At 42.6% G+C, this 23,971-nt stretch overlaps 1 protein-coding gene across 1 annotated transcript; it reads left to right on the top strand.

Annotated features, from left to right (window-relative positions):
* Nucleotides 1-17,646: 17,646 nt before the first annotated feature.
* onecut1 (one cut homeobox 1) lies at nucleotides 17,647-23,492 on the top strand. The gene is made up of 2 exons (XM_034679163.1): nucleotides 17,647-18,724; nucleotides 23,113-23,492. The coding sequence occupies exons 1-2, from the start codon at nucleotides 17,647-17,649 to the stop codon at nucleotides 23,400-23,402; spliced, it is 1,368 nt and encodes a 455-aa protein (XP_034535054.1). The 3' UTR covers nucleotides 23,403-23,492.
* Nucleotides 23,493-23,971: the final 479 nt, after the last annotated feature.

The following is a 23,971-nucleotide window of genomic DNA, read 5'->3' as shown; positions in this document are numbered from 1 at the left end:
AGCTCCCCATTACTCCAGCCCAGTGATGATCACACTCGCTGCTGGGTGGGAGCTGCTGGAGGGAGTGGAATCAGGATGCTGCATGGCATGACTGAAAAGCTTTGTAAACTTTCTATAAAGGAGTCGAAGACATTAGACAAAGACATGTCTGGTTAAACAGGTTGACATTTCAGCAGTCTCTTATGTGAAGATTATTTAGCCATCCATAAATATATGGCTTATCTTTGTATGTTTGCATTTAGTACATCAAAAATAGACAGTTAGCTCAGCTGGTAGTTCACCCACCCCATGTTTTGAGGCAACTGGACTTAGTTGCCTTTGCAGATCAAGCCGTGACCTGGATGACAGAGAACCTTCACAGACACGGTGTCTTTTTTGCCGCTGCACTACTTGTGACCTGGTGATGGTCCTGACTTTTCTCAGTAAACTACACACCGACACAGTAAATCTGAAATATCTTTCTGTTCAGTTCTTTTGTTGCAGCAATTCCACATTTTGTAGTTTGAGCCTCACTCCATATGACCATATATCTGTAGAGATTATTGTTTGTTGTGTATTGTTCATTATAGCTTGCTTCACACAATGTTCAGCAGGTAAACACTTCGTATGCCTCTTTATGTTCTGTAGCCACACTGTCACTTACATGCACTATGTTGCTGAGGAAAATATATGATTTAGGGAAAGAACACATTTAACTTAGTTTTTGTCCGTAGAAAAAAAAAATCTGTTTTATTTTTTACAAGTAATTGATTAATGACCGTTAACGTCTCCAAAGAACGATTACGAAGTATACTTACAACTTGCAGCCCTAGTTTGTGCTCAAGCGGCCGTGAGAAATTAAGCCAATGCGGAAAACTGCAGTTCATTGAGTGACCACTTGAGGCTGGCTCTGGAAGAAGCGGAAACCCCATACACACCCATTCAAAAAAGATGATCTTAACAGCCTAAATAAACATATCTACAGCCTGGTACAAAAATTAATTTTGGTCTGAGTAGCTAATTTCTCTATCGGGACACACGAGGGGTCAATCTTTTCATTACTCAGTCATTTAGAAAATATTAAGATTCATTTACAAGATTTACATAAATAGAGGCACAGCTGACTTGACTGACAGGCAGGCACCCTGTAGCTGTAAGCAAAGAGGCTAAAGGCCTGCCATAACTCAACGTCTTTGCATCATACTAGATAGACCAAAGTTAGGTTAAGTCAGCATTTTAACATGTCAACCACCAATGATAGGCATCAAAACTGTGCTTCACAAATGAATGGGTGACATCAAGGAGACTTCGTCCAGTTATTTTACAGTTTATGTTTGTGCCCTTATTTTTTTTAGTGTTTCTGAAACAAAAGCATGTTTCACATTATCAAGTTAGAGGCATGACTTTTACACTCTTTCTACACCTCACTGTCGATGTTAAGGTCACATGGGTGACATTTGTGTCAGGTGAATAGCTCCTAGCACTCAGCTGGCATCAGACGTAGTGTCAGAAGTGTAACAAAGGCGTAAAAGCCATTCTGAAACATCAGAGATGGTAGAGTAGGACAGCACTGCGTGTGTGTGTGTGTGTCTGTGTGTCTGTCTGTCTGTCTGTCTGTTTGTTTGCATGTCATATTGAGTGTGTATGTAAAGCTCTCACTTTGAGTCTACACATTGTGCCTCTCACAATTTTCAACACCATAACACACTATAAGATCACAACATGGAAAACCAATATTATGTGGATTCAGTGTTGTAGTATAAAGGTGTAATGACAACATGTGGAAAAAAAGGTCTTGAGACTAAAAAATAATTGTTGTAAAAATATATTTTACTGTGCCTCAGAGAAAAATACCAGGATCCTGACTGTAATTGTAAGACAGAAAGCATTCTAATAAAGGTGAGTTTAAATGAAAGGAGTGCTTTTTCATTCCTTTTTCTGACCGCGGTATGTGTTTTTTTCTTTAACTTGAAGCCCACACTTCTCAAGCATTACATACATCACTGACTTCAGGCTGTTGTTTGTGTGCTTATATTATTCGATTTTACAATCAAAAATTAGAATACAAATATGTGAAACCCATCAATTTAAACACAAACCTGTTTCATATTTGTCTATGACACATCTAAAATCCAACACAAACACCAAATCTCCATGCACTTAAAGTGATATACCTCAGAGTGCGATGGTGACTTGAAGATTCATGCTGAGGGCAGGTCTGGACAGTGTTTGGTGTTTTGATGTGCATTCGCTGCATCTCTCTGCCCTGGCCTTTAGAGGATGACTCGTCTCATCTGAAGCCACTCACAGCTAAATGTCCCATCTGGTAACATTTCCACGTTTCTCCGCCTTAAATCAATAGCAATAATTTTCCTAAGACCCTGATGCACACTCACACACACACACACACACACACACACACACACACACACAAGGACACACACAGAGGTCTGCTCCTCTTTGTTTCAGCTGTCATTTAATTTGATCGTCATTTGTGTGGATCGCCTTCATTTAAGAGATCGGCTTTGAATGTGCACTTTGAAACACAACGACATGCCTGTTTCTTGATGTGCACGACAAATCCTTCGCATATTTTCGTCTCACGGTTTTATTCTTTGATTGTTTCCTGTCCATTTACGTTGATTTGTGGTTCATTTTTTCCAGCGTTTCGGCTATTCTTAAGAAAATCCATACACCAATATTAAGCTGCGGATGCGCTCACAAGCATCGGTCTCCATCTTAGCTCGCTCCTGCTGCAGGTTGTGTGATGGCCGACGCTTTGCTTGGAGGTGCAACGCATCGATGCAGCTTCCTCGAACATGCATGTGAACACACAAGAATGCATAAACACACTAACACACACACATACACTCATTCTCTTTTACTCTGGCAGACATGCAAACACACTCTGCTTTGCGCTGTGATTGATTTAGGAGCAACGGAGTCGGGCTAACGGTGAGTGATGCTTCATTATTAATGTATCCAAATAAGATAATTACTCAGCCTTTCTGCTCCTCCGCCGGTCTGCCAGTTAGTTAAACACGCGTCGGGGATTATGATGTCAGCCAGATTAAATGATCAATTACACGCACCAGGCAGAGTGCATGCTCCCTCTCTCTGACGCACACATATAAATACACACATTCAAACACAGACTAGGCATGAACATGTGGATTTTGTGTGTGTGTTGGTCAGTGGCCGGTTGGTCGGGGGCCCTGGCTTTTGACCTCGACTCAGGGGTCAGGCAGCAGACGGCCGGCCAGCTGGACATTTCCATCTCAAAGACCCCAGAGGTCCCCTCATCTCTCTCTTGTACACACACACGAACACACACACACACAGAACCACTAAGATCCCCTCCCTCCTTTTACTTGTATCTCATTTTCTCCTGCTGTGGACGGTTGGATGGTTTATGAGTGTGGAGGAGCTGCAGCCATTCATTTCTCCCTAACTGGGGGTCTAATGGAGAGGTCTACGCTGGAAACCTGAGCTCTCACTGAGTAATGAGCCGCCCTTTACTGTCCACCGTGTGTGTGTGCTTGTGTGTTTTCTGTGTGTGTGTGTGCTCTGGCCGGCCAGGCTCTGACCCTGTAAATGATGTCTCTCCTCCCCTCATCCACAGTGGCTCTTTACTGCTAATAACCTCTGATCAGATCTTAGATGGCCGAGCCCTCCGCTGGGCCTGGACTACCTCCAGCCCGATGGCCTGCTAATACACTCCAATCAACCATGGGCTTCTCTATTGGAGATTGATACACGGGGATCCTTGGCGAGTTTGGGTCACGCCCAGAGCCCCCAAATGTGGTTGACCCACCAAAGCCCAACTCACTACCTTTACTGTCTCTGAAGGAGTGGTGTAGCTGGGTAGCAGTGATGGTGTGTATGGGGGGAGGGAAAGAGAGCCAGCCACTTCTCCACAGTCTAATGCAGTTAGTGCAGGGCCGATCAGTCATCCCGACCAATACTAACCATGTCGCTGGGCCTCTCCTCCCATCTTCCCCACACAGGAGCCACACAGAGCAGCACTGTACATTTACCTGCAATTAGATTTAGCCCAGTATCCTGCTGGGAGTGATGGAGGCCCCTCAAACCTGAGGATGGCAACAGTTCTTGCTCTTTGTGTGTGTGGGTGTTTGTGTGTGCATTCTGTGTAAGGCTTCATTTATGGAGAGCGGGTGGTTATAGCAGATCAGAATCCAGGGTGAGCCGAGATCTCCAAGCACAGATGGGTAGCAGAAGGGTATTGTCTAACCCTGAGGGGGTTACTTTTAGAATGCCACAATCTCAATATTTCATTGAACCATTTGGTATGGCATCCATGGTCCCATATGCACTTGTGAATTGCGGTCTTTTCTGTTTTGCGTGGAACTAGCTTACATGGTTTATATTTCCCTGTAAATTGCCTCCATTTGTGTGCCTGTGAGTCCACGCCGGGGTGAGAAAACCCCTCTTGTGGAGTAAATATCCAATCACTTAGCGCTTAAGTTGGGGAAAGCTGACAATACTGGTGTCAGATTTCACACATAAGTTTAACATGGTGAGCAGTGAGGAGAGTCAGCAATATAAGGAGGGACCGTCGTCTTTCATATGGGGTGGTTGTGAACGGTTAACACAATGACCGTCTCTAGACATTCTCTTAGATTTGTCACCTACATCATGACAAACATGCATGGCGTCATCCCCCAGAAATATCACTGTCTTGAAGCAGGAAGGCTGACAACAAGGGCAACAACATCATACATAAAACAACAGTTCCTCACTGGTGCCTTTCATCATACTTACTCCACTGGTTGAGAGACACAAAATATAACAAGGGCGGGGGGGGGGGGGGGGGTCTGTTGCCAACGATCCTTTGCCAATCTGCGTCGTTACCTTTTGTATGTATTTCTGCACCAAGGTATTTCCCTGATTTCTATGAAACAAAATGCAAAGGTATGGAAAACAAATTGTCTAAGGCATGGAGCCTTGCTATCACTACTGATAGTTGTTAACCTTGTGGACAAAGGGAGTAACCTCACTGTGAAAGATTTGAAAACAAAGAGCTTAGTATTTGAAACCTGTCCCCTGTATTTCAAGTCCTCATTTGGCTGTGAAATTAATTTAATATGACATGTGGGATCAGGTTGTCTCTTCCAACACTTTGCTCCAACTCGGACACACACTTTTTGTTTTTGATTTGCTATTCGGTAGAACAAACAACATGTTGTCACATACCACATTCTGCTATTAGGGAGGTCTTCTAAGTTTAAATCATGTTTCAATGTAAATCAGCTGGCTAAAGATCAACTGGGGGCTGCAGCTGTGTGTCAGGTTTCCACGAGTTCTTTTGGTGGAGAGCAGCACACAACTGCCACCCATAATGACATGGATGCGAGGTTGAGAACTATACACAGGGCGTTTTCACTATATCTCTGGATACAAAGCCAACAGACTGGGATGGCATTGATGTACAACATCTGATTACGACCCGATTGCGCTCCCGACCATAGACTGTATATATATAATGGACAGCATTGCTCCGCCTTTTCCCATTGTACAGTTTTGAAGCCAAAATATCCTGTTCCAGAAAGCTGACATCTTATAAATTTTCTGCACCCAGAGTCTGCGCAGTAGGGAATTTGTGTGTTTCCACGGTAACAAGCTCTGCCCTACAGCGTACCGTCCCGAGGTCCTGCGGAGTTTCACTATACAGCAGCTGTCAATCAAAGCAAACCCGGAAGTAAAACCCCGTTTTTTTAACCTCAAATAACGAACGAAAAAGAAAAAAGAGGCCTTGAACACAAAACAGTCAAATGATAATTACATATCACCACAGCATCCAGATGTGAGAAACAGTCGTACAATGTGTATTTATTTTTTAAAGTTTGACCGCAGCCCCATTCCAATGAATGGGGGAGACAGAGTTTTTGACCTATGCTGCAGCCAGCCACTAGGGGGAGCAGTTTTTGTGGCAGCCTCACTTCGAGCCGAGCAAGATGACATCCATTTTATATACAGTCTATGCTCCCGACTGACACCTAACCACTTGACCATACTTAATTATCAGGGGCTTGTATTTTTCTTAATAAGAATAAGTAGTTAGACACTGTGAGTCTAAAATATGTTTCTGTTCAGTTCAGTAGTTGCAGCAAATCTACATTTAGTAGTTTGAGCCTTCTGTAGAAATTATTTTTACTTGCCTGCTCCACACGTTGATATATAGATAGATAGATAGATAGATAGATAGATAGATAGATAGATAGATAGATAGATAGATAGATAGATAGATAGATAGATAGATAGATAGATAGATAGATAGATAGATGGATAGATCTTTATTTGTCCTCAATAAGGAGGTTTGTTGCTACCGTCTGTACAGGAATACATGTACAAACACAATAAACAATAAACATCCACCTAGCCTATTCAATGTGTTAAACATTTTGTACGCTTATATATGATCTATAACTATTCAATACCATCAGTTCTATGTATTGTGTTGTTGTGGAAAAGATGATTAAGGGAAAAATGCATTTGGTATTTCACACAGTTTTATTATAATAAACATATTTAATACATGGCTGGGTTGACTTCATTCTGATTGGATAGCAACAATATTCTAAGATCTGCTGTTTCTTTATAACAGACCATTGCTATTAAGAGCAAACTGTAGATAAGCATGCTGCTCTGATCATGTGGTGTGTTCACTTTAATCGTACAACTACACATACACCTGGTAAAGTTTGCGTGTGTTTGTGGTATGGGATACGACAGTGTTCAAAGATGAACTCACGGCGACAAGGCAGATGAGATGAATCAGGCACTGTGGTAATTCTTGAGTTCCTGTTCACCTCATGCTACTTCATCAAGGGAAATATCAAGTAATTTGTAAATTACAAGGGCTAACTAGATTGGTTTTTCGGAGTTTTCAAAGTGTACTGTTACCAAGGACCCAGTGACTAATAGAGAATTTATGGCAACATTTTTCAAGCAAAGGAGAAAAAATGTAATCAGGTCAAACTGAATATTTTTTCAAATTATTGGTTACTTTAGTAAGTTATCATGTAATAAACAGAATAATGTTTTGAAAGCAGGTTGTTATTTTGGAAACATTAGCTTTATACTGTAATCATTCTAATCTGCTATAACAACCCACTCACTATACATTATCTGTTACACTATGAAGTATTTTCAGTGGCTGAACTTGCTTAATTACTTTTCTCTCTTGCAAACAAGCCTTTATGTTAACATTAAAACACTTATAGAGGTTAGGTTTTTGTGTGTGTGTGTGTGTGTGTGTGTGTGTGTGTGTGTGTGTGTGTGTGTGTGTGAGTGTGTGAGTGTGAGTGTGAGTGTGTGTGTGTGTGTGTGTGTGTGTGTGTGTGTGTGTGTGTTGGAAACATATTAAGGACTGGTGCAGCTTGGTGACGGCCCAGTAGTGTTTACCTGGCCCTTTGCTGAGGTGCTGGGTGGATAATGATTTAACCATTGAAGATTAGTGATCGGATGAATACAATGGAGCGGCTGATAGCTGCCTCTGTCTGTTTGCTCTGTCCCTACTGGGAACAAGGTAGATCACACTCACTCACACGCTCACACATTCACTCACACACACACACACACACACACACACACACACACACACACACACATGCATTACGTTAGTCTAATCCCATGTCGCCAAGCTCTGTGATAAACGCAATGAAAGCATGCACAGGAGTGCTAGTGTGTGTGTGTGTGTGTGTGTGTGTGTGTGTGTGTGTGTGTGTGTGTGTGTGTGTGTGTGTGTGTGTGTGCGTTTGTGTGTGTGTGTGTGTGTGTGCACCTGTCCTAGCGACTGTGTGAACCTGTGCTGTGTAAACACGTCTGCAGTTTCGGAGGGAGGCTCTCGCTGCCTCGTCAGAATGCACACACACAGATTCCATTCCCCTCGCCCCCTGAACCCCCCCACACCTCCTCCTCCTCTTGTCGTCTCTCCCCTCCACTCCTCTCCTCTCCTTTCTTCACCTCTAGTTCCCCCCTCTGCTCCCCCACTTTTTCACCGTGATTTACAGCTCCCTGGCCCCTCCCCACACCTCGGCAGCACATTAAGAGCATTTAAACTGTGGCCGTTACTAAACAGGGGTCTTTATGGAGCCGCTCCGCACATCTAAAGCCCATTACAGCTACATCAAAGCGGGATAACAATGACTAATGAACAATAGATATCATGAGAGACTGTGCCAAATCAGTATTCACTGTTACCAGGAGGGTGTGTGTGTATGTGTGTGAGGAGTAATCATAGCTCCATTCAGTTTCTCTTGCGTTAAATGCGAGCCTATCGGTTTTGCAGCAGACCTGAAATCCCAGCATGCAGTGTGTTGATGTGTGTATCTGTGAATGCATGTGTATGTGTATGTGTATGGTACAATTGCAGAAATAAACCATATGGAGAACTTTGTTATCCACACGCATGCAGTCTTATCTTGGATCAAACAGCAGGATCCCAACACGTTGTAATCCCCCAACTCCAACAGGCAGCCTGCACACTGGACTCCTACCTCCTTACCTGAACACAAACCAACCCTGGTTCCCTCCCTGCTTTGAGAGCTCTGAGCCCATGTGAGTGTGGAGGTATTTTGAAGGCTTTGCCCCGCGCTGCACTGCTGAATGGAGAAGGTGGAAGTGGCGTCCATAATCCCATAATGGCAGGTACATGATGACAGGGGGAACCTGTGTAATCCTCTTTCTGATGCAGCTATCATTGTCCCAACCCCAGCCACTTTCCCTACTAATCCCTCCACCTGCACCTCAAGCCAGCACCCCAAACACACACACACACACACACACACACACACACACACACACACACACACACACACACACACAGAGGAACACACCTGAGTGAGCTGTACTCACCATATCATGTATAATCAGTTATGTTTATTGCATACTTTGCACAAATTCAAGTGCAGAAAACAAAGCACACTGGTTGTTTTTTTCCCTACAGTCTGTCAGTTCACAGGAATTCATTCGTAGAGGATCACATGATACATGTAGGAAACTAAAGGCTGACTGAAGCATACTTCCCATCTCAGCTGCAGACATGCCTGCAAACACAGATCAAATATATTCATTTGTCTACATAAAAATATATCTTAATGGTGACTTCAAATGATCAGACTGGAGATATTCAATATTTCTTTGATGAAATGCATGCTTAGACAAGGACACAGGCTTATTTAGAGCTAATATTTCGCATCATACAAGTCAGAGACCGGTGAGGAAGGTTGAATGACACATGGGAAAGTCAGGGAAGGATGATACATGGAGAAACTGATACTGCTGCCATCACTATAGTGTTGGTCTCCAAATTCCTGCAAAGTCTTTTAAGGTTTTATTTTGATTTTCCACTACATTTGGACACAATCCAAAAAAAACAATGCCACCCAGCTGACCCTACTTGCCCCTCTTCACTGTTAGTATGAGCCTCATTGATAATCTTGACTCTGATTGGCTTATGTTGAAATCTTTGGTATTTTTTAAAGCTTGACAGGCACTCAAATTGCAAACATTAATTATATGGAAAAAAGCTAATTTGCCATCAAAGTTTAGCAAAAATACTTTCTTAGTGTGTGTATATGTATTGAGTTCAGCCATGGTTTATATGAAAATGTTTAAAAACAGGCACACACGGATACTGTAGAGCACACACCCTCATCAGCGAAGTTCCCCTGAATTCACAGACATACTCACTTTCACACATACACACACACATATGCTAGCAGGGACCTATTGAACACAAAAGTACAGCCATATACACACAAATGCACATACACACACACAAAGGAGAGGACAGTCTCTTGTTGACATAAAATATATAATCCTTCCCCTTTCAGAGATATAGATTTTCAGGCACAAGTAAAGGACAGCAATCCTTGACCTAACCACTGAGCGCCTTGTTAAATCTTCACACACTGTGCGCCGCTCACACATCACTTTTAACAAGTGCAGCCTGGTTATTAAATATGGCTCCTCCTCTGATGTTCTGATGTGAGTGGCTGAGAGGAATCTTAACTGATCAAGAGGGAGGATCCTGCTTAAAGCATTATCAAAGTTTCAACAAGGGTAACAAGTTCTAGGACATAACACTGCAGGGTGCGAACAATCAGTGGAACTTTGTTTGTTTGTTTGTTTGAGGCTTAGCTTTTTGTTTTCCAACGGTGAACTTGGCAATTAAAAGCAACACTGAAATACTAATTTGGACTCACCTTTTGCATCCTCTGGTTGTTTTTCACTTGGCCTACTAGAAAGACGTTTAGGGTTAGTATGTAAATGTTGAAGCAGGAACTGATGGAAATCAACTGTCACAACTGAAGGGGAAATGAATAGTATGTTAGGTTGCTGAAACTAAAAGTATGACATTCGTTATTTATTATAAATAACGAATGTCATTTTCTATAAATTATAGAAAATTGTGTAGTATCATAAGACAGATACAGACCTACACCACCAGGAGAGAGCAGAAAACATCAAATTAAACGTTCTCATTAATATTAACAGATTGATATTCATGTGTTTAGAAACATCAGCAGCCTCTTCACAGGCTAAGTCTTTAAAGTGATCAAAATGGAAATTAGAACGGCCACAGTTACATGTCAACAATCCAAATTAAGGTTATCAGGTCATGTTATGTGTATTGCCAACAAGCATGGCTGCCGATATCTTAATTATCCTCTTTTTCATATCAGAACACCAACACCAAATAAATCTGAAAACAAGCAAAATGGCATTTTAGGTATATTCAAATGACACAAAACACATCTATCTTCTCTACCCTCCCAACAGATAGTGGAATAAGTCGTCCTTTATTTTGTTCAAAAATACACACTGTCCATCTCACAGTGAGCTTGATGTTCAATCTGTGCAAGACAAAAGCATCTTCCTTTTTTATTTACCTTCTAACCCCATCCCCAGTGTGTACCTGCGAGCGCATTGACCACGGAGCCCTCGGGCCTAGAGGTCGCCGACCTTTCAACCCCGACCCCCTCAGCTGGTCAAACTCTAACCCTGGAACAGATGGATAACGGACTCTATGCTTTATCTCCTCCTGACCACACTCCCCTTCTCCCTGCACTCAACACAGCTCTTCCTTTCACCTCTCTCTGCCCTTCCACTCTTTTCCTCCATCTTCACCATCCTGCTCTTGATTGTCCAAACTCTCAAATCTTCAGATACCTGTCCTCACCTGTGTGCTCTACTTTCTGTTGCCCAGCACTTCTTTTCGTCCTTCAACGCTCCTCCTCTCAGCTACCACCGTCATGTTTTAGTTTTACCCTTCTTCATTTCCTCTCTTTGTCTATCCTAACACAGGTGCATCTTTCCTGGTGTGTGTTTGTCAGCACTGTTACACTCCTCCAAACTTGATTTTGTGCTTTATTATCAGAGAATCACAGAGCAGACTGAAGCATGACAGAAAATGTGACATCCTGCTACTGTGCATCGAATCATAAGGTCAATTTCAGTCATTAAACATTGGTTATTTAACTTTTATCAACATATAATGAATGATTTTAAAGTGTGACTAATGGTGACACTAGTTTTGTCTCAGAAAAATACAGAAATTGTGGTGCAGCAATGAAAGAACAAAACATTTGGCTGTGAGATAAATAAATAGGGAAAATTGTACACAAAAACGTAGTTATTGCAAACCATTAAACCAAACAGATTTAAAATATTAATATGATAAAAAAAATAAAGTGCTATGATATACCCTGAAACTGTGTGGGATAAGATGTTCAACTTGTACAAATGCTTCAAAGCTAAATAGTTTGTCAGAGCCTGAGTCACTGCTCCTGCATCTTCAAATTAACATTTAATTTTTTTCTGCAGAATAATATTAAAGTAACATCTAAATAACTCTCCAGTATTTCCACTCTGCTCTCCTTCTGTGTTAATATATGGGATCATTATAAACATTTATGCAGCGCAGGAGCCTCTCGTGCCAAAGGGGCTGACGCTCATGCGGATCGAACCTTTCGATTGATACTGAAACAATTTGCATACTGATTCTCTTTCAGTGCGCACGGATCCATAACAACACCGGCCAGCTATTCAAATGCGCCTGCATCGAGAAAAGCAGGGAGAGAAGCCCGGCACCGGAGGAGGAAAACAGAGGCTTTTTACCGGACGGATAATTTGCGACTGGAAACAGAGAACTCCTGCAGCGGGCTGTGAGGATGTTTACCGCGGGCAGGAGTGTGGACTCCGGCCGCTGTGGGGAGAAGCTGGAACCCGGAGGAGGAGGACGAGGGAGAGGGTGGGACGGGAGGAACACACACGGAGGAATCGCGCGGATGTGAGCGCATCCTCTTCTTCTTTCAACTCGTTTGTTGGAGTTTAAAGAGTTGAAGTACGCTTGTGTTTAAGCTCTGTGGTTGGGAGAAAGCTGGGCGGCTGTTAAAGATGCATGACAGAAACGGATGCTGCGGTAAAGTCGGGGACTACAGTCTGAGTGTGTGTGGGTGTGTGCGCGTCGCTCGCACAGTGTGAGGCGTGTGGGTTTTTATGTGTGGCGCAGAAGAAGAGGAGTTTTAAACGCAGACATTTTGCACCCTGGCACCCTGTTGAGAAGAAATGTGGACAAAAGAGCGCAGTCCGAGTGTCAGTCTGGTTCTGATGCTTCTGCACACAAACTTACACCCACTGCGACAGATAAGAGACCTGCAGAGCTGCGCCAGTTAACCTGCAGTATATGCAAACTGGCAGCAGTATATGACCTGATAACAGACTGAGAGATCTTTGCTAACTTGACACTCTACTTTATAATATGTAGTTCTAACAATACTGTTTCAAACAAGGACTTTATGTAATAACTGATTGATTATGTGATGCAGCGTCATGTGAATTAAGCTGTGGTATTTAGATTAAGGGCTAAATTTACAAAGATTTGCATTAATTATGACTTATACATACATTTTAACATTAAATAGGATGGCTTATATCAGTGTGGACTAATGGAGTACATGAGTGATTGCTGTGTATATGGCTACTCGCACGAGCGTTCCTAAATGTAGCCTATAGCTGTTTGAAATTAAGAGATGAACTTATTTGGATGTATTTTTCAGACTAAGCAGGTCTAAGTTTTCCTGGAGAGAAAAAATTATGACTGATGAAAATGATCATTCTGACCGGGAAACGTTGTCAGGTCTGTCATTAGAAACCAGCCCCACCCTTATGTTATCAGATGGTGAAATGTAAAACTGAATAGAAAGAAAGTTTTTTAAAAAAACTTCCTAGAATTATCAGGCCCAAGTCTAAAAACAAAAGTTGCTCTAACCCTTAAGGCAGGTATTGATCAGCATTAGGTTTATATTAATATAAACACATCAAATATATAATAGAGAGCAATGTCTTGTTTTGTCAAGGAGTAGCTAATGTAAGGATTTTAGTAACCCCAGTTATCTAAATAAATTCCACCTACGAGATATTTTCAAAGGCAACATATTTTAACTGTCATTTTTCAAAGGATAGCAAATTATTCTCCTGAAACATTTAAAAAAAAACAGAAAAAAGTGCCACAAAGTAGAGCTTATATTTTGGAGAAATCTATACTTTATTTTGTCCTTTCTCTAAACAGATAAATCATACATGCACACACTTTCAGCAGAAGTCGTTCATATTTGTAGTCATATTTTGTACCCTGACTGTGGCTTTGCTCTTGGTTTGGCTATCGTTGACACGGTTTTGTTGTCATAATTGGAGTCTCTCCAAAGTTACAGGGAGTAATTGGACGGCATATGGACTCTTTAATGTAAAGGGATGCCTTGTTAATCTCAAATGAGTGCGCGAAGCAGAGCAAGTGACGCGGAATAACGCGAGAGAAGAGGCAGTTGATTTACCCCTGAGCAAGGCAGCATGTCCGGCATCTGCTGCTCGGCCATGAAGGTATTTTGATTAAGTAGAGAAAATTGAGGATAAAATTCCTCAATCGAGTTAAAAAATGCTGTAGGCCGTTTTATTCTGCGGTCTGATGTGAATTTAATTTGGTTTGGTCGTTTTCATATTGCACAGACACTTTTAACCTGTTCATCTTTAAGTGTTCCAACAGGATAGTTAAAACTGCAGCAGCTTAAAAAGAGATTATCAGTCTTTAGCCCTTAATATAATCTTGGCTCATAGTCTGCCTAATGCTTTCCAGGTTGGTCAAATTGAGATCTTTTTTTATTTTTGCTGCCTATTTTTTCTCTCTCTATTGAAGCCTTGGACCAAAGTAAAACGTGTTAAAACAGCCTCATCAGGAGAGCTTTAACACAGCTCAAATTTATAATAAATGCTGAATGTGTTGTCCTCTCAAAATAATTAACATATAATTAAAAATAACTTTATTTGAATAAAAAACATTTCCTGAACATTCATATATTTACGCCTGAAATACCACTGCCAGAGCACATTTTAAAAGCCTATATTTCCAGGTGTGTTTATTCTAACAAATCAAAGGCCTTCGCCTGAGTTCCTCCAGGAATTATAATTTTAGTCAGTATTGATTGGCTCTCTGTGCTGTGTTTTCAAGGCCTATACTTCAAATATGCTGTAAAGGCCAGCTGCAAACACCGCAATGCACATTTCTGTAAAAAGAGCGAAGAGAGGAATAAATTCATAACCCTTCAAATAGTGCGTCAAAGAATCCTGTATTTTCCTATTGGATCTATAATTTTCTGGAAGGGTTTGATGGTAATTTACAAAATTCATTTACAGAGCAAAATATTTATGGAGCTCGAGACTTAAAGGTGAACCAATAAATGAGTTTATGGTTTCATAAGGATTTAACAAGAGCAATGAGATTTATTTTCCAAAGGCTAATTCGGTTTCAGTATATATGCGCCCTTATATCATACGGCTTCATCCGACATGGATGAGCACAGAGGCCATAGTCAAGTAGCCTCATTTATAAAAGTTTAGCTTCACCAGATGCCATTTAGTAAAGGCTTATTCCTAAACAGGCAGTAATTGTCATTTTGAACATCTATAACGCTTGCATCGCTGTGTCACTTTACAGAGCTGCAGAAATATTGATCCACGGTCGTGTTCGCGAGGCTGCAGATTGTTCCTGCTCGGCTCTGCTGCTGTGGGCTTCACGAGGAAGATGCCCCGGATTAATAATCAGTGTGAAACCTGTGAGTCATTGACACGGTGCATTCAGGTGCCCTAAAGTCACTCTGCCCTGATACATTTTTTTCTTCTTTTTTTTTACACTCCTCTGTATATATCCGCACATGTGTGGATGTAGGAGGCACTAGTTTTTCTGCTTTGTCTTTTATACGTATTGAATTGAAACGTATCCTCTCTCAGAAGTGCTCAGAAAAATCGTGGCCCTTATATTCTCTGCAAAGCAAATGTCAGCGGCTCGTAGGGGCCACGCAGGCCTGTCTCGACACAATGGCCACAGAGAGCCAGCACGCATAAACACACACAGCTCAGGTCGTGCAGACATGGCAGCAGCATATCGATCCGCATGAGAATGTGTGGATGAGGTTTGCTGCCATGTAAGGCCAATATTTGGCCTTTAGTATTTCTCCGTCCTTCTGCATATGTCGTTTGTATATGCGCGCGGGTGTGAGGCTAAATATAAACACAACTTGGATGAACTTGGAGCACGCTTTAAATTAAAGTTTAGACAGTGAGTTTTGTTTTCTTGTGATAAACTTACATTTTATGGAAGGGGGATTTTTCATTGCATTGATAAATTAAAGTGTAGATACCCAATAAATAAAGCAGCCGATTCTCCTTGAATATATGTAAGTGTGTCCTCAGTGTTTTTGTTTCTGTGTTGTCAGCCTCTATAAAGTCCATGATGTGCGCAGGGCTGCACGCTTGGACAGCCACACTCCGAGGAATTAGTGTCCCTTTGTCTCGACACACGTCACACACACGCCGTTGACATTGACTTCACATCAGAGACAGTTTAACTTCTTCTCTTTTTTTTTCTTTTCTTTTATTTAACTCGTTCAACCGAGCGCTGCGGCTATTGTGGGGACCCTGACAGATGCGGGGCCCCTAGCAGGTCCAGGACAGGGAAAAGTCTGAAAGGTTAATCTGTCCCCCCGCAGATGTTGGCTTTGGGAGTCTTGAAGCGTCACCTTTGACATGTCTCTCATTCAGCGGGGGGTCCAGCAGGACACTGACCGCTGCAAGCTGTCACCTCGGCCGGCTGAGGACGCCTTGTAATACCGCTCTATCAGGATAAACGGCCCCTGACATGTACGCAGGGCCCACGGGCTTTTATCCTGCATACAACAGCACAGGGGGAGCATGCATGTTATGTGTCAGCATGTCATTTCCTCCTACAGCTTTACGTAATGTGGATGTGTTAGTAGTCATGTGTATTTCGTTGTACCTGGAAGTTCCTTTTACAAAATAAAAGTTGTCTTATTTGAATGAATGAGATGCTGGCGTTTTATTTTATATTATTGGACATTTTTTTTTTGAAAAGGTTCTCAAATTTCTAAATTAAAAGTGCATGTATTTATTTCCAAATAGCACACACACACACACACACATACACACACACACACACACACACACACACACACGGTGCTGGGCTTGGTTCGTTAAGCCTAATGGCTGAACAATAGACACATCTGCTCATCTTTTTCTATCAAAAGAGAAGGTCCTACAGTCTTCTTCGTTTGTTTAAACCGCCACATATTTGGGGGTGGGGCTGCAGCTGAAGTTATGAAAGAATAAATAAATCCATGTGGTGATTATGAAAACAAATATATGACACTTTAGTGTCTACTATGTAGCTACTAATTAAATAATCTATGTTACATTTTTTGAAGTCTATATTTGTTAAATTCAGAGTAGTTTTGTGTTCATTCGAAGTTGTAAGATTTTTGAACCCCACACCTCACTGGTTAAAAATCAACTCCATATGAACCCGGAAGTTTACTTCATTTGCGCCTAATAATTTAAGGAGGACTGACGAGAGAGCCTCATTATAGCACTAATGAGCCTCTATTTTCTAAATAATTCTTAATCACCTATGAGGTGCCGTAAGTAGTTCATTTGCACGTCTCTAATCTGAGAGGACTCAATAAGAGACTCTTCTTTTTACATTTTAAACATGCAGGCAAAGTAAAAGGTAAATGCTGCTGAAAATGGCTCGTTGGAGGGAACAGCTCTTAGCAGGTGGTTTGATACCTCCCTTCCTTAATAAGGTAGCTGACGTCAGAGCAGCGGGGCGGTGTGTGCGCGCGCGTGTCGGGTCGAGAGAGAATGAGGGAGAGAGAGAGTACGAGAGGAGATGGATGTCAACAGTGCGCATGTGCAGACGGCGATCTGTGCTGCGGTGGAAGAGGGGCTGGAGACACACAACTAGAGAGATGGCGCGGCACCCGACCGGAGCGCGAGGACAGCTGGTTGGCGGTGGGGGGGCTTGAATCATAAAGAGAATCAGAAAAGAAAAAAAATTAAAAAAGAAAGAAAAATGTTTTAAGAAAAATAAGAAATCGGGAAAAGGAGTTTTCAAAACAACGTCAGTGGAAAGAGAAAAATCAGAGAATATCAGGACTGAGAGGAGGCTGCTGCTTCTGCAAGAAGGAAAAAAGCAACAAAAGAAAATAGAACTTTACTGCACGTGAGGACTTCTGGACACCAGCTACGTGCGGTAGGTCAGATAGATGGTTGGTCCACAGCGCTGCCCGGATCATGAACGCACAGCTGTCGATGGAGAATATTGGCGACCTGCACGGAGTGAGCCATGAGACCGTGTCCGCTCACGGGGACCTACTGAGCGGCCACAGTCCACATTCCCGTCCAGGGCCCCGGGGTCTAAGCCACCGCGCTATGGGCATGGCGACCCTGCTGGACAGCGGAGACTATCACCACGGACACCATGGACACCTGCACCCAGCCATCAGCATGTGTGAAGCCCCCCCTGGCATGAGTGCGAGCAGCACTTACACCACCCTCACCCCCCTACAGCCCTTACCCCCCATCTCCACAGTGTCCGACAAGTTTCCTCCCCATCACCACCACCACCACCATCCGCATCATCCTCACCATCACCCGCACCAAAGAATCCCCGGAAATGTCAGCGGCAGCTTCACGTTAATGCGCGAGGACCGGAGTCTGGCGCCCATGAACAGTCTGTACCCCGCATATCATCACAAGGATCCCTGCATGGGCCAGAGCCTCTCCCCGCTGTCCGGCTCAGGTCTGGCCAGCATACACACGACCCAGGCTGGCATCCCTCCCTACGCTCACCCCGGTGCCGCCATGCCAGGTGAAAAGATGCTCACCCCCAGCGGGTTTGAGGCTCACCACCCGGCCATGCTCGGCAGACACACGGAGCAGCACATGAGCTCCTCGGCGGGCATGGTACAAATCAATGGCCTCCACCACCACCCGCACGCCCACCTCGGTGCGCAGGGGCACGGCCAGGGGCTGGGGGGCAGCCGGGAGCAGGCCTCCGGGCCCGGGCAGCAAGGGGGCGGTGGCGGTGGAGGGGGTGGTGTTTCTGGGGGCCAGATGGAGGAGGTGAATACCAAAGAGGTGGCGCAGAGAATCACCACGGAGCTGAAGCGCTACAGCATCCCTCAGGCCATCTTTGCCCAGCGGGTCCTGTGCAGATCCCAAGGGACCCTGTCCGACCTGCTGAGGAACCCTAAACCCTGGTCCAAGCTCAAGTCCGGCAGAGAGACCTTCCGCCGCATGTGGAAGTGGCTGCAGGAGCCTGAGTTCCAGCGCATGAGTGCGCTCAGGCTCGCAGGTGAGCGAAGCCTCGGTAAAGCCCCTTTTTGTTTTCATCCTTTTTGAATATGCTGCTCAGAAAAAAACACACTAACAGGAACATTTGCCCTGAATGCAACCATATAATGACTACTGGGTGAAATAGGCTTGGAACCAAAGCAAACATTGGACTGAGGCAAAGTTATCATGAAAAAGAGATTTTAAAAAAGTTTAATTAAAGCTCATGTCACACCTTGGTAGCATTCAGGACAAATGTTTCTTTTAGGCAAAATATGCATTGATCACCACAACACTGAAAATGACGAGCTCACAGCTCTTCACACATTACACCTGCCCCAGGTGTGGAAAAAATGGTTTCTAGATCTGGCCTCTATGTTGTGCCCTTAGGGGAGATCTGCATCTTCGTAAATTCAAAACGTGCTGAAAAAAGTTTCAGAGTGCTTCGTATAGCTGATGCTCATGCACAAACTTGGTAGCCTGACATCAATCTGCATCCTTTTTTGTCTGTACAAGGATTTTGGGATTGTGTGAAACAAGTGCTCATGTCATTTTACCTCAAAATATCGACCGCTGGACTGTGTGCGTAAGCTGATCCCAGGCCCAGAAATCGTTAGGAATGTGTTTATTTTGGTGTAGATGCAACTGATCAGCTTTTTGGTGTTGGTGTTGGTCTCGATGTAAACAGAGAGAGGGGGGAAAGAGTATGTGCACGTGTCGTTGAGAGTGTATGATGAATTAAAATTAAGTGTTGAGCAGAGCAGTAGTTATGCATTGTGTTGTTTTAATTAAATAGACTGAGAGTAGTGGAACAGAGAGCACGTGTTTGTGTTTTGGTCGTAAACTAGCCCTGACTTGGCTGAGGTTTATCTAATTAACTGATAGACCTCTGTATTAATTTGTCCCTGAGGTATACGCACGAGTCAATTAGGGCGCGCTGTGGAGGCCCCAATAGCACATGCGCGTTCGTGGACACCCAATGGATTTTTTTAACGTTCAAGAGTCTAATCAATGACCTACAAATAGGCTTTTTGGCTTTTTGAAAAGTGAGGCTGCAGTGGTCATTTAGTGGAAAGTGCGCGTGCATTTGTGTGTGTACGGCATGCTCGCGCGAGTGCACGTGGGTGTAATCGCAATAGATCATTTTTCAGTTTTCCCATCTGCTGCTTTTGTGTGTGTGTGTGTGTGTGTGTGTGTGTGTGTGTGTGTGTGTGTGTGTGTGTGTGTGTGTGTGTGTGTGTGTGTGTGTGACTTGCTAATGAGTTAAACTGATTTTTAACTTTTGACAGCTGGTTTTGTCCTCGGTCGTCTAATGGTCATTGCTATGATTTTGTTTTTATCAAAATCAAAAATCAAAGAAAAGAAGGATTAGCTTTTGATTGGCATTGCTCAAAGTTTTTTTTTTTAATCAAGTCAAACTTATACTGGTTGGGGTATACCTGGAATATAGATGTCTCAGGCCTGCTTTAGTAGACCTATTTGTTTTCGACCTTTTATTTGGTTTTACGACTGCTCTCGTTTAATCATAACTTCTTCGAAAGAAAAAAAATACAATATAAACAAAAAATCCCCAAAACGTAAGATTTAAAATATGACATGTCTGATAAATATCGCCCAGAAAAAGATAGGAGCAAATGTACAATACAAAAGTAAATTAATTTGGAGAGAATAGTCTGAGCGCCTGTATATTGATCCGTTCGTTCCTAGGTGAACCAGATATGTGATCGTGTTCTGAAGTAGATGTGATATACTTATTGATTTTAGGCTTCTGAAATTAATCTCGGGCCTTTTCTCCTTTTCCCACGTATTCAATTACCCATCTGAATTTGCTTACCTAGAACAGAATATAATATAATAAATCTAAAAGTGGACGGATTTGGCAGAGGACATAATGAACAAATTCAAAAAGGGAGATTTATTATATAATGAGAAGTAAATCTGTGAAGCATAGATGATGTTTTGTTGACATGTTTATTGTTGACAGTTTTTGATGTACTTGTATAAAACACTGAGTGAATATTACCAGAGTACAGTGAAATAGGATGGATCTTCTGGTTAAAAAAAGTAAAAGGCTGTTTTTCCAGTTGAATATTTGCAGGGTTTTCGCTCAGATGTCTGTTTGTTGTTCTCTGTGAGATTATGAAAAGCAGGACTGTCGCTGTCAGTGTGTGCTGTGTTTGAGTGAGTGTGTGGAGTTATCTGTATATTTGTAATGATTAGCTGGGAGCAGCAGCTGTGTGTGTGTGTGTGTGTGTGTGTGTGTGTGTGTGTGTGTGTGTGTGTGTGTGTGTGTGTGTGTGTATGTGTATGTGTGCGTGCGTGCGTGCGTGCGTGCGTTTGCACGTAGCCTATGTGTGATAACGAGGCCGTTATTGTGTTTCCCCCTGGTCCTGGGAAAGCTGCTGCCTCTGTGCTCGGGCCTCCTGCTCCTCCTGCACCCTTCCATGCTCAGGCTCTGTGGAGGCTCCTGCTGTCTGCGTGGCCTTCACGGAGCTGATTTATAGCCGCCCCTCCATGAAGAGCTCTGGCTCTCTGTTAATATTTAGCAGCACTGGAGACACTGGGCTGCTCAGAGTCACTATTAAGCTCTAGTTTACAGTCACGAGGATAGCATGCACTGTACCTTCACACACACACACACACACACACACACACACACACACACACACACATCTGAGAGAGTGAGTGTTAAAATAAAGTGTGCTGAAGGAGGATAGGATAGACGGTGGAGCTGGCTTAATTAGCAGACACCAATGTGCCAGTTATTTGTATGGTTGTATCTCTGAACATTCTAATTAGCAAACCCGAATTTGGAGGGCAGTGACACCGGTGTTACACCAAAAACTTTACATCAACAACATACAGTGACACACGGCTACATAAAAAATAATGTTTCATTATATAATCGTAGTTATAGCGCAGTAATACGATTATTATCACCATTAGTGACACCTTTTTCATATTTTGCATGAGATTCTGTAAATATTTTGTGTTTCTGTTATCATTGGTCATCTTTGAGGATTTTTGTAGGCCTAATAAAATGTTTTTTATTCACCCTTTGAATTCTGGAAATAAAATCTGCACTGTTTTGAGGAATTACTACGTCTGATTATAAAACAGTTATTGAGAATATCCTGTTGGAATATCTCGTTCATTAATTTCCCTCCTGTCCATGCTGGGCCTTCTGCTCCAGCAGCTCACGTCTGCCCCCTTCCGGTGTCTACTCACAGGTGAACCTTAAAGGGATGTCTGCGAATACCAGGACTTAGCGAGGGAAAAGAGCGAAGTTGAAACAGCAGATCAGTTGAGTGGGGGTTTGAGTTGCGGTCAAAACCCACACAAGTTTTTTTTTTTCAGTATTTGATGATCTGTGGTTCAGTTCTGTCAGAGCTGTGGTCTATAGCGAGGTACGTTTTATTTTCAGCACCGTGGACAGCGCTCATTGTTGCCGGCTGACAGGCCTCCTGTTTTTCTGCTCCACATAGGAAGAAACAGAGCTCCTCTTCTGGTTAAAAGACTAACAGAAGTCCTTGGAAAAATGTGGAAGAGTTCATTAACACAATTATGTAATTTGCATTTGGCCCATTGGAAGAATGTCTGTGTTTTGAACACGAGTAGCACTGAACCTGAATTATTCCCTGAAAGGTAGATTCAAAGATTCAAAGGTTTTTATTGTCAATTTTCACTGTATATACGAGACATACAGGAAAAACGAGATGCTGTTTCTCTATTCCAGCTTTTAAATATATAAAATTTAAATATAAAATACAATAAAATCTAATAAAATACAGTTCTATAAACCATTCTTTGTACACAGTGCAGGTAGTACACAGTGCAGGTAGTACATCTTTGGATAAAATCTAATTAGATAGCTGCTTCTAAAATAAAAGAGGCTCCCATCAACATTTTTAGCCATTTGTAAGTGAATGACAATAAAATGTTGTGACAACCCATTTCCATCATCAAAGCACTGAATTACCAAGTTTCAAGTTTCATAATTTTTCTGACTATTTTCAAAACATTTTGAAATTTAGTTACACAAATCAATCTTTATTTTACCGCTGTATTTTTTAAGATTTGTGGAATCATCATATTTGTGGTTCATTTTTTGATAGTCCTAATAGAATTGTCAGGGTCCCAAAATTAACATAATATAAGCATTTATGGAAAGCTTAACCTGTTTTGGACCAAACAGCACCAAAACAACCCATATAAGGGCTTTTTTTGTGCATGAGAAAATATCAGATACTGGTTTGGGCTTTCTGTTATCTCACCAGTTTGTCTTAGCTTGAATACAAACTTGCAACGCTTTACAGAAAGATGGTACAGGGAAAAAATGTATGGGTCAGTCAATGAATTTGTATATCCCAACCTTTCTAATCAACATACTCTTTCTTTCTTCTATCTCCCATGAACTCTCCACAGCATGCAAACGTAAGGAACAGGACCACGGCAGGAACGATCGGGGGAACATGACCAAAAAACCACGGCTGGTGTTCACAGATGTGCAGCGACGGACGCTCCATGCCATCTTCAAAGAAAACAAGCGTCCATCCAAAGAGCTGCAGGTCACCATCGCCCAGCAGCTGGGCCTTGAGCTGACCACAGTCAGCAACTTCTTTATGAACGCACGCCGCCGGAGCCTGGATAAGTGGGTGGACGATGGCTCCGGTCACTCCATCAACTCTGGCCCCAACTCCTGCACCAAAGCCTGAAGACGGACTGATCTGACCAACTCATGGACTGACTCAACCTCGGTGGAAAAGCTTTAAAACTTTAGAGAAACAAAGAGAAACTTAAAGAGACCTTGAAGCAACGTTTTGCCCTTAAACCTGTACTATATTGATATTTATAGTATCCAAAGATGAAAAAACAAACCAAAGACTTCTTGTTTGACCTGCTTTGAAATGTTTGTTTCAGCAACACGTTTATGTGTAACATACTGCAAAAAGACTATAGTTTTACCCTCCCCCTCACACACATTCACTGTCACTGGTCTATAGCTTTAATATACCCCACTTTACCTCCCCAGCCAGTATCAATCTATCATTCACCATCCTTATCTTTAATCTGATTGGTTGGTTTTAATGATGGAGGTTTTAATCAGCCTGTTGGCAGCCTGGTCTGCAGATGTCCACACCCTTGAAAAAACAGCCAGAATGTGGAGCTCCAGTGGGATTGGCCAATCAACTTTAAAGACAAAAATAATCCTACAGGAGCGACTGGATTGTTGTGTTTGGACAGGTGGAGGTGGACTGTCTGTCCAGCTGTCTGTCTCTCTATC

Source organism: Notolabrus celidotus, chromosome 3 (assembly GCF_009762535.1).
Source record: "Notolabrus celidotus isolate fNotCel1 chromosome 3, fNotCel1.pri, whole genome shotgun sequence".
NCBI lineage: Eukaryota > Metazoa > Chordata > Actinopteri > Labriformes > Labridae > Notolabrus > Notolabrus celidotus.
Note: the sequence above shows the minus strand (reverse complement) of the source record. Positions and strands in the feature narration are given on the sequence as shown.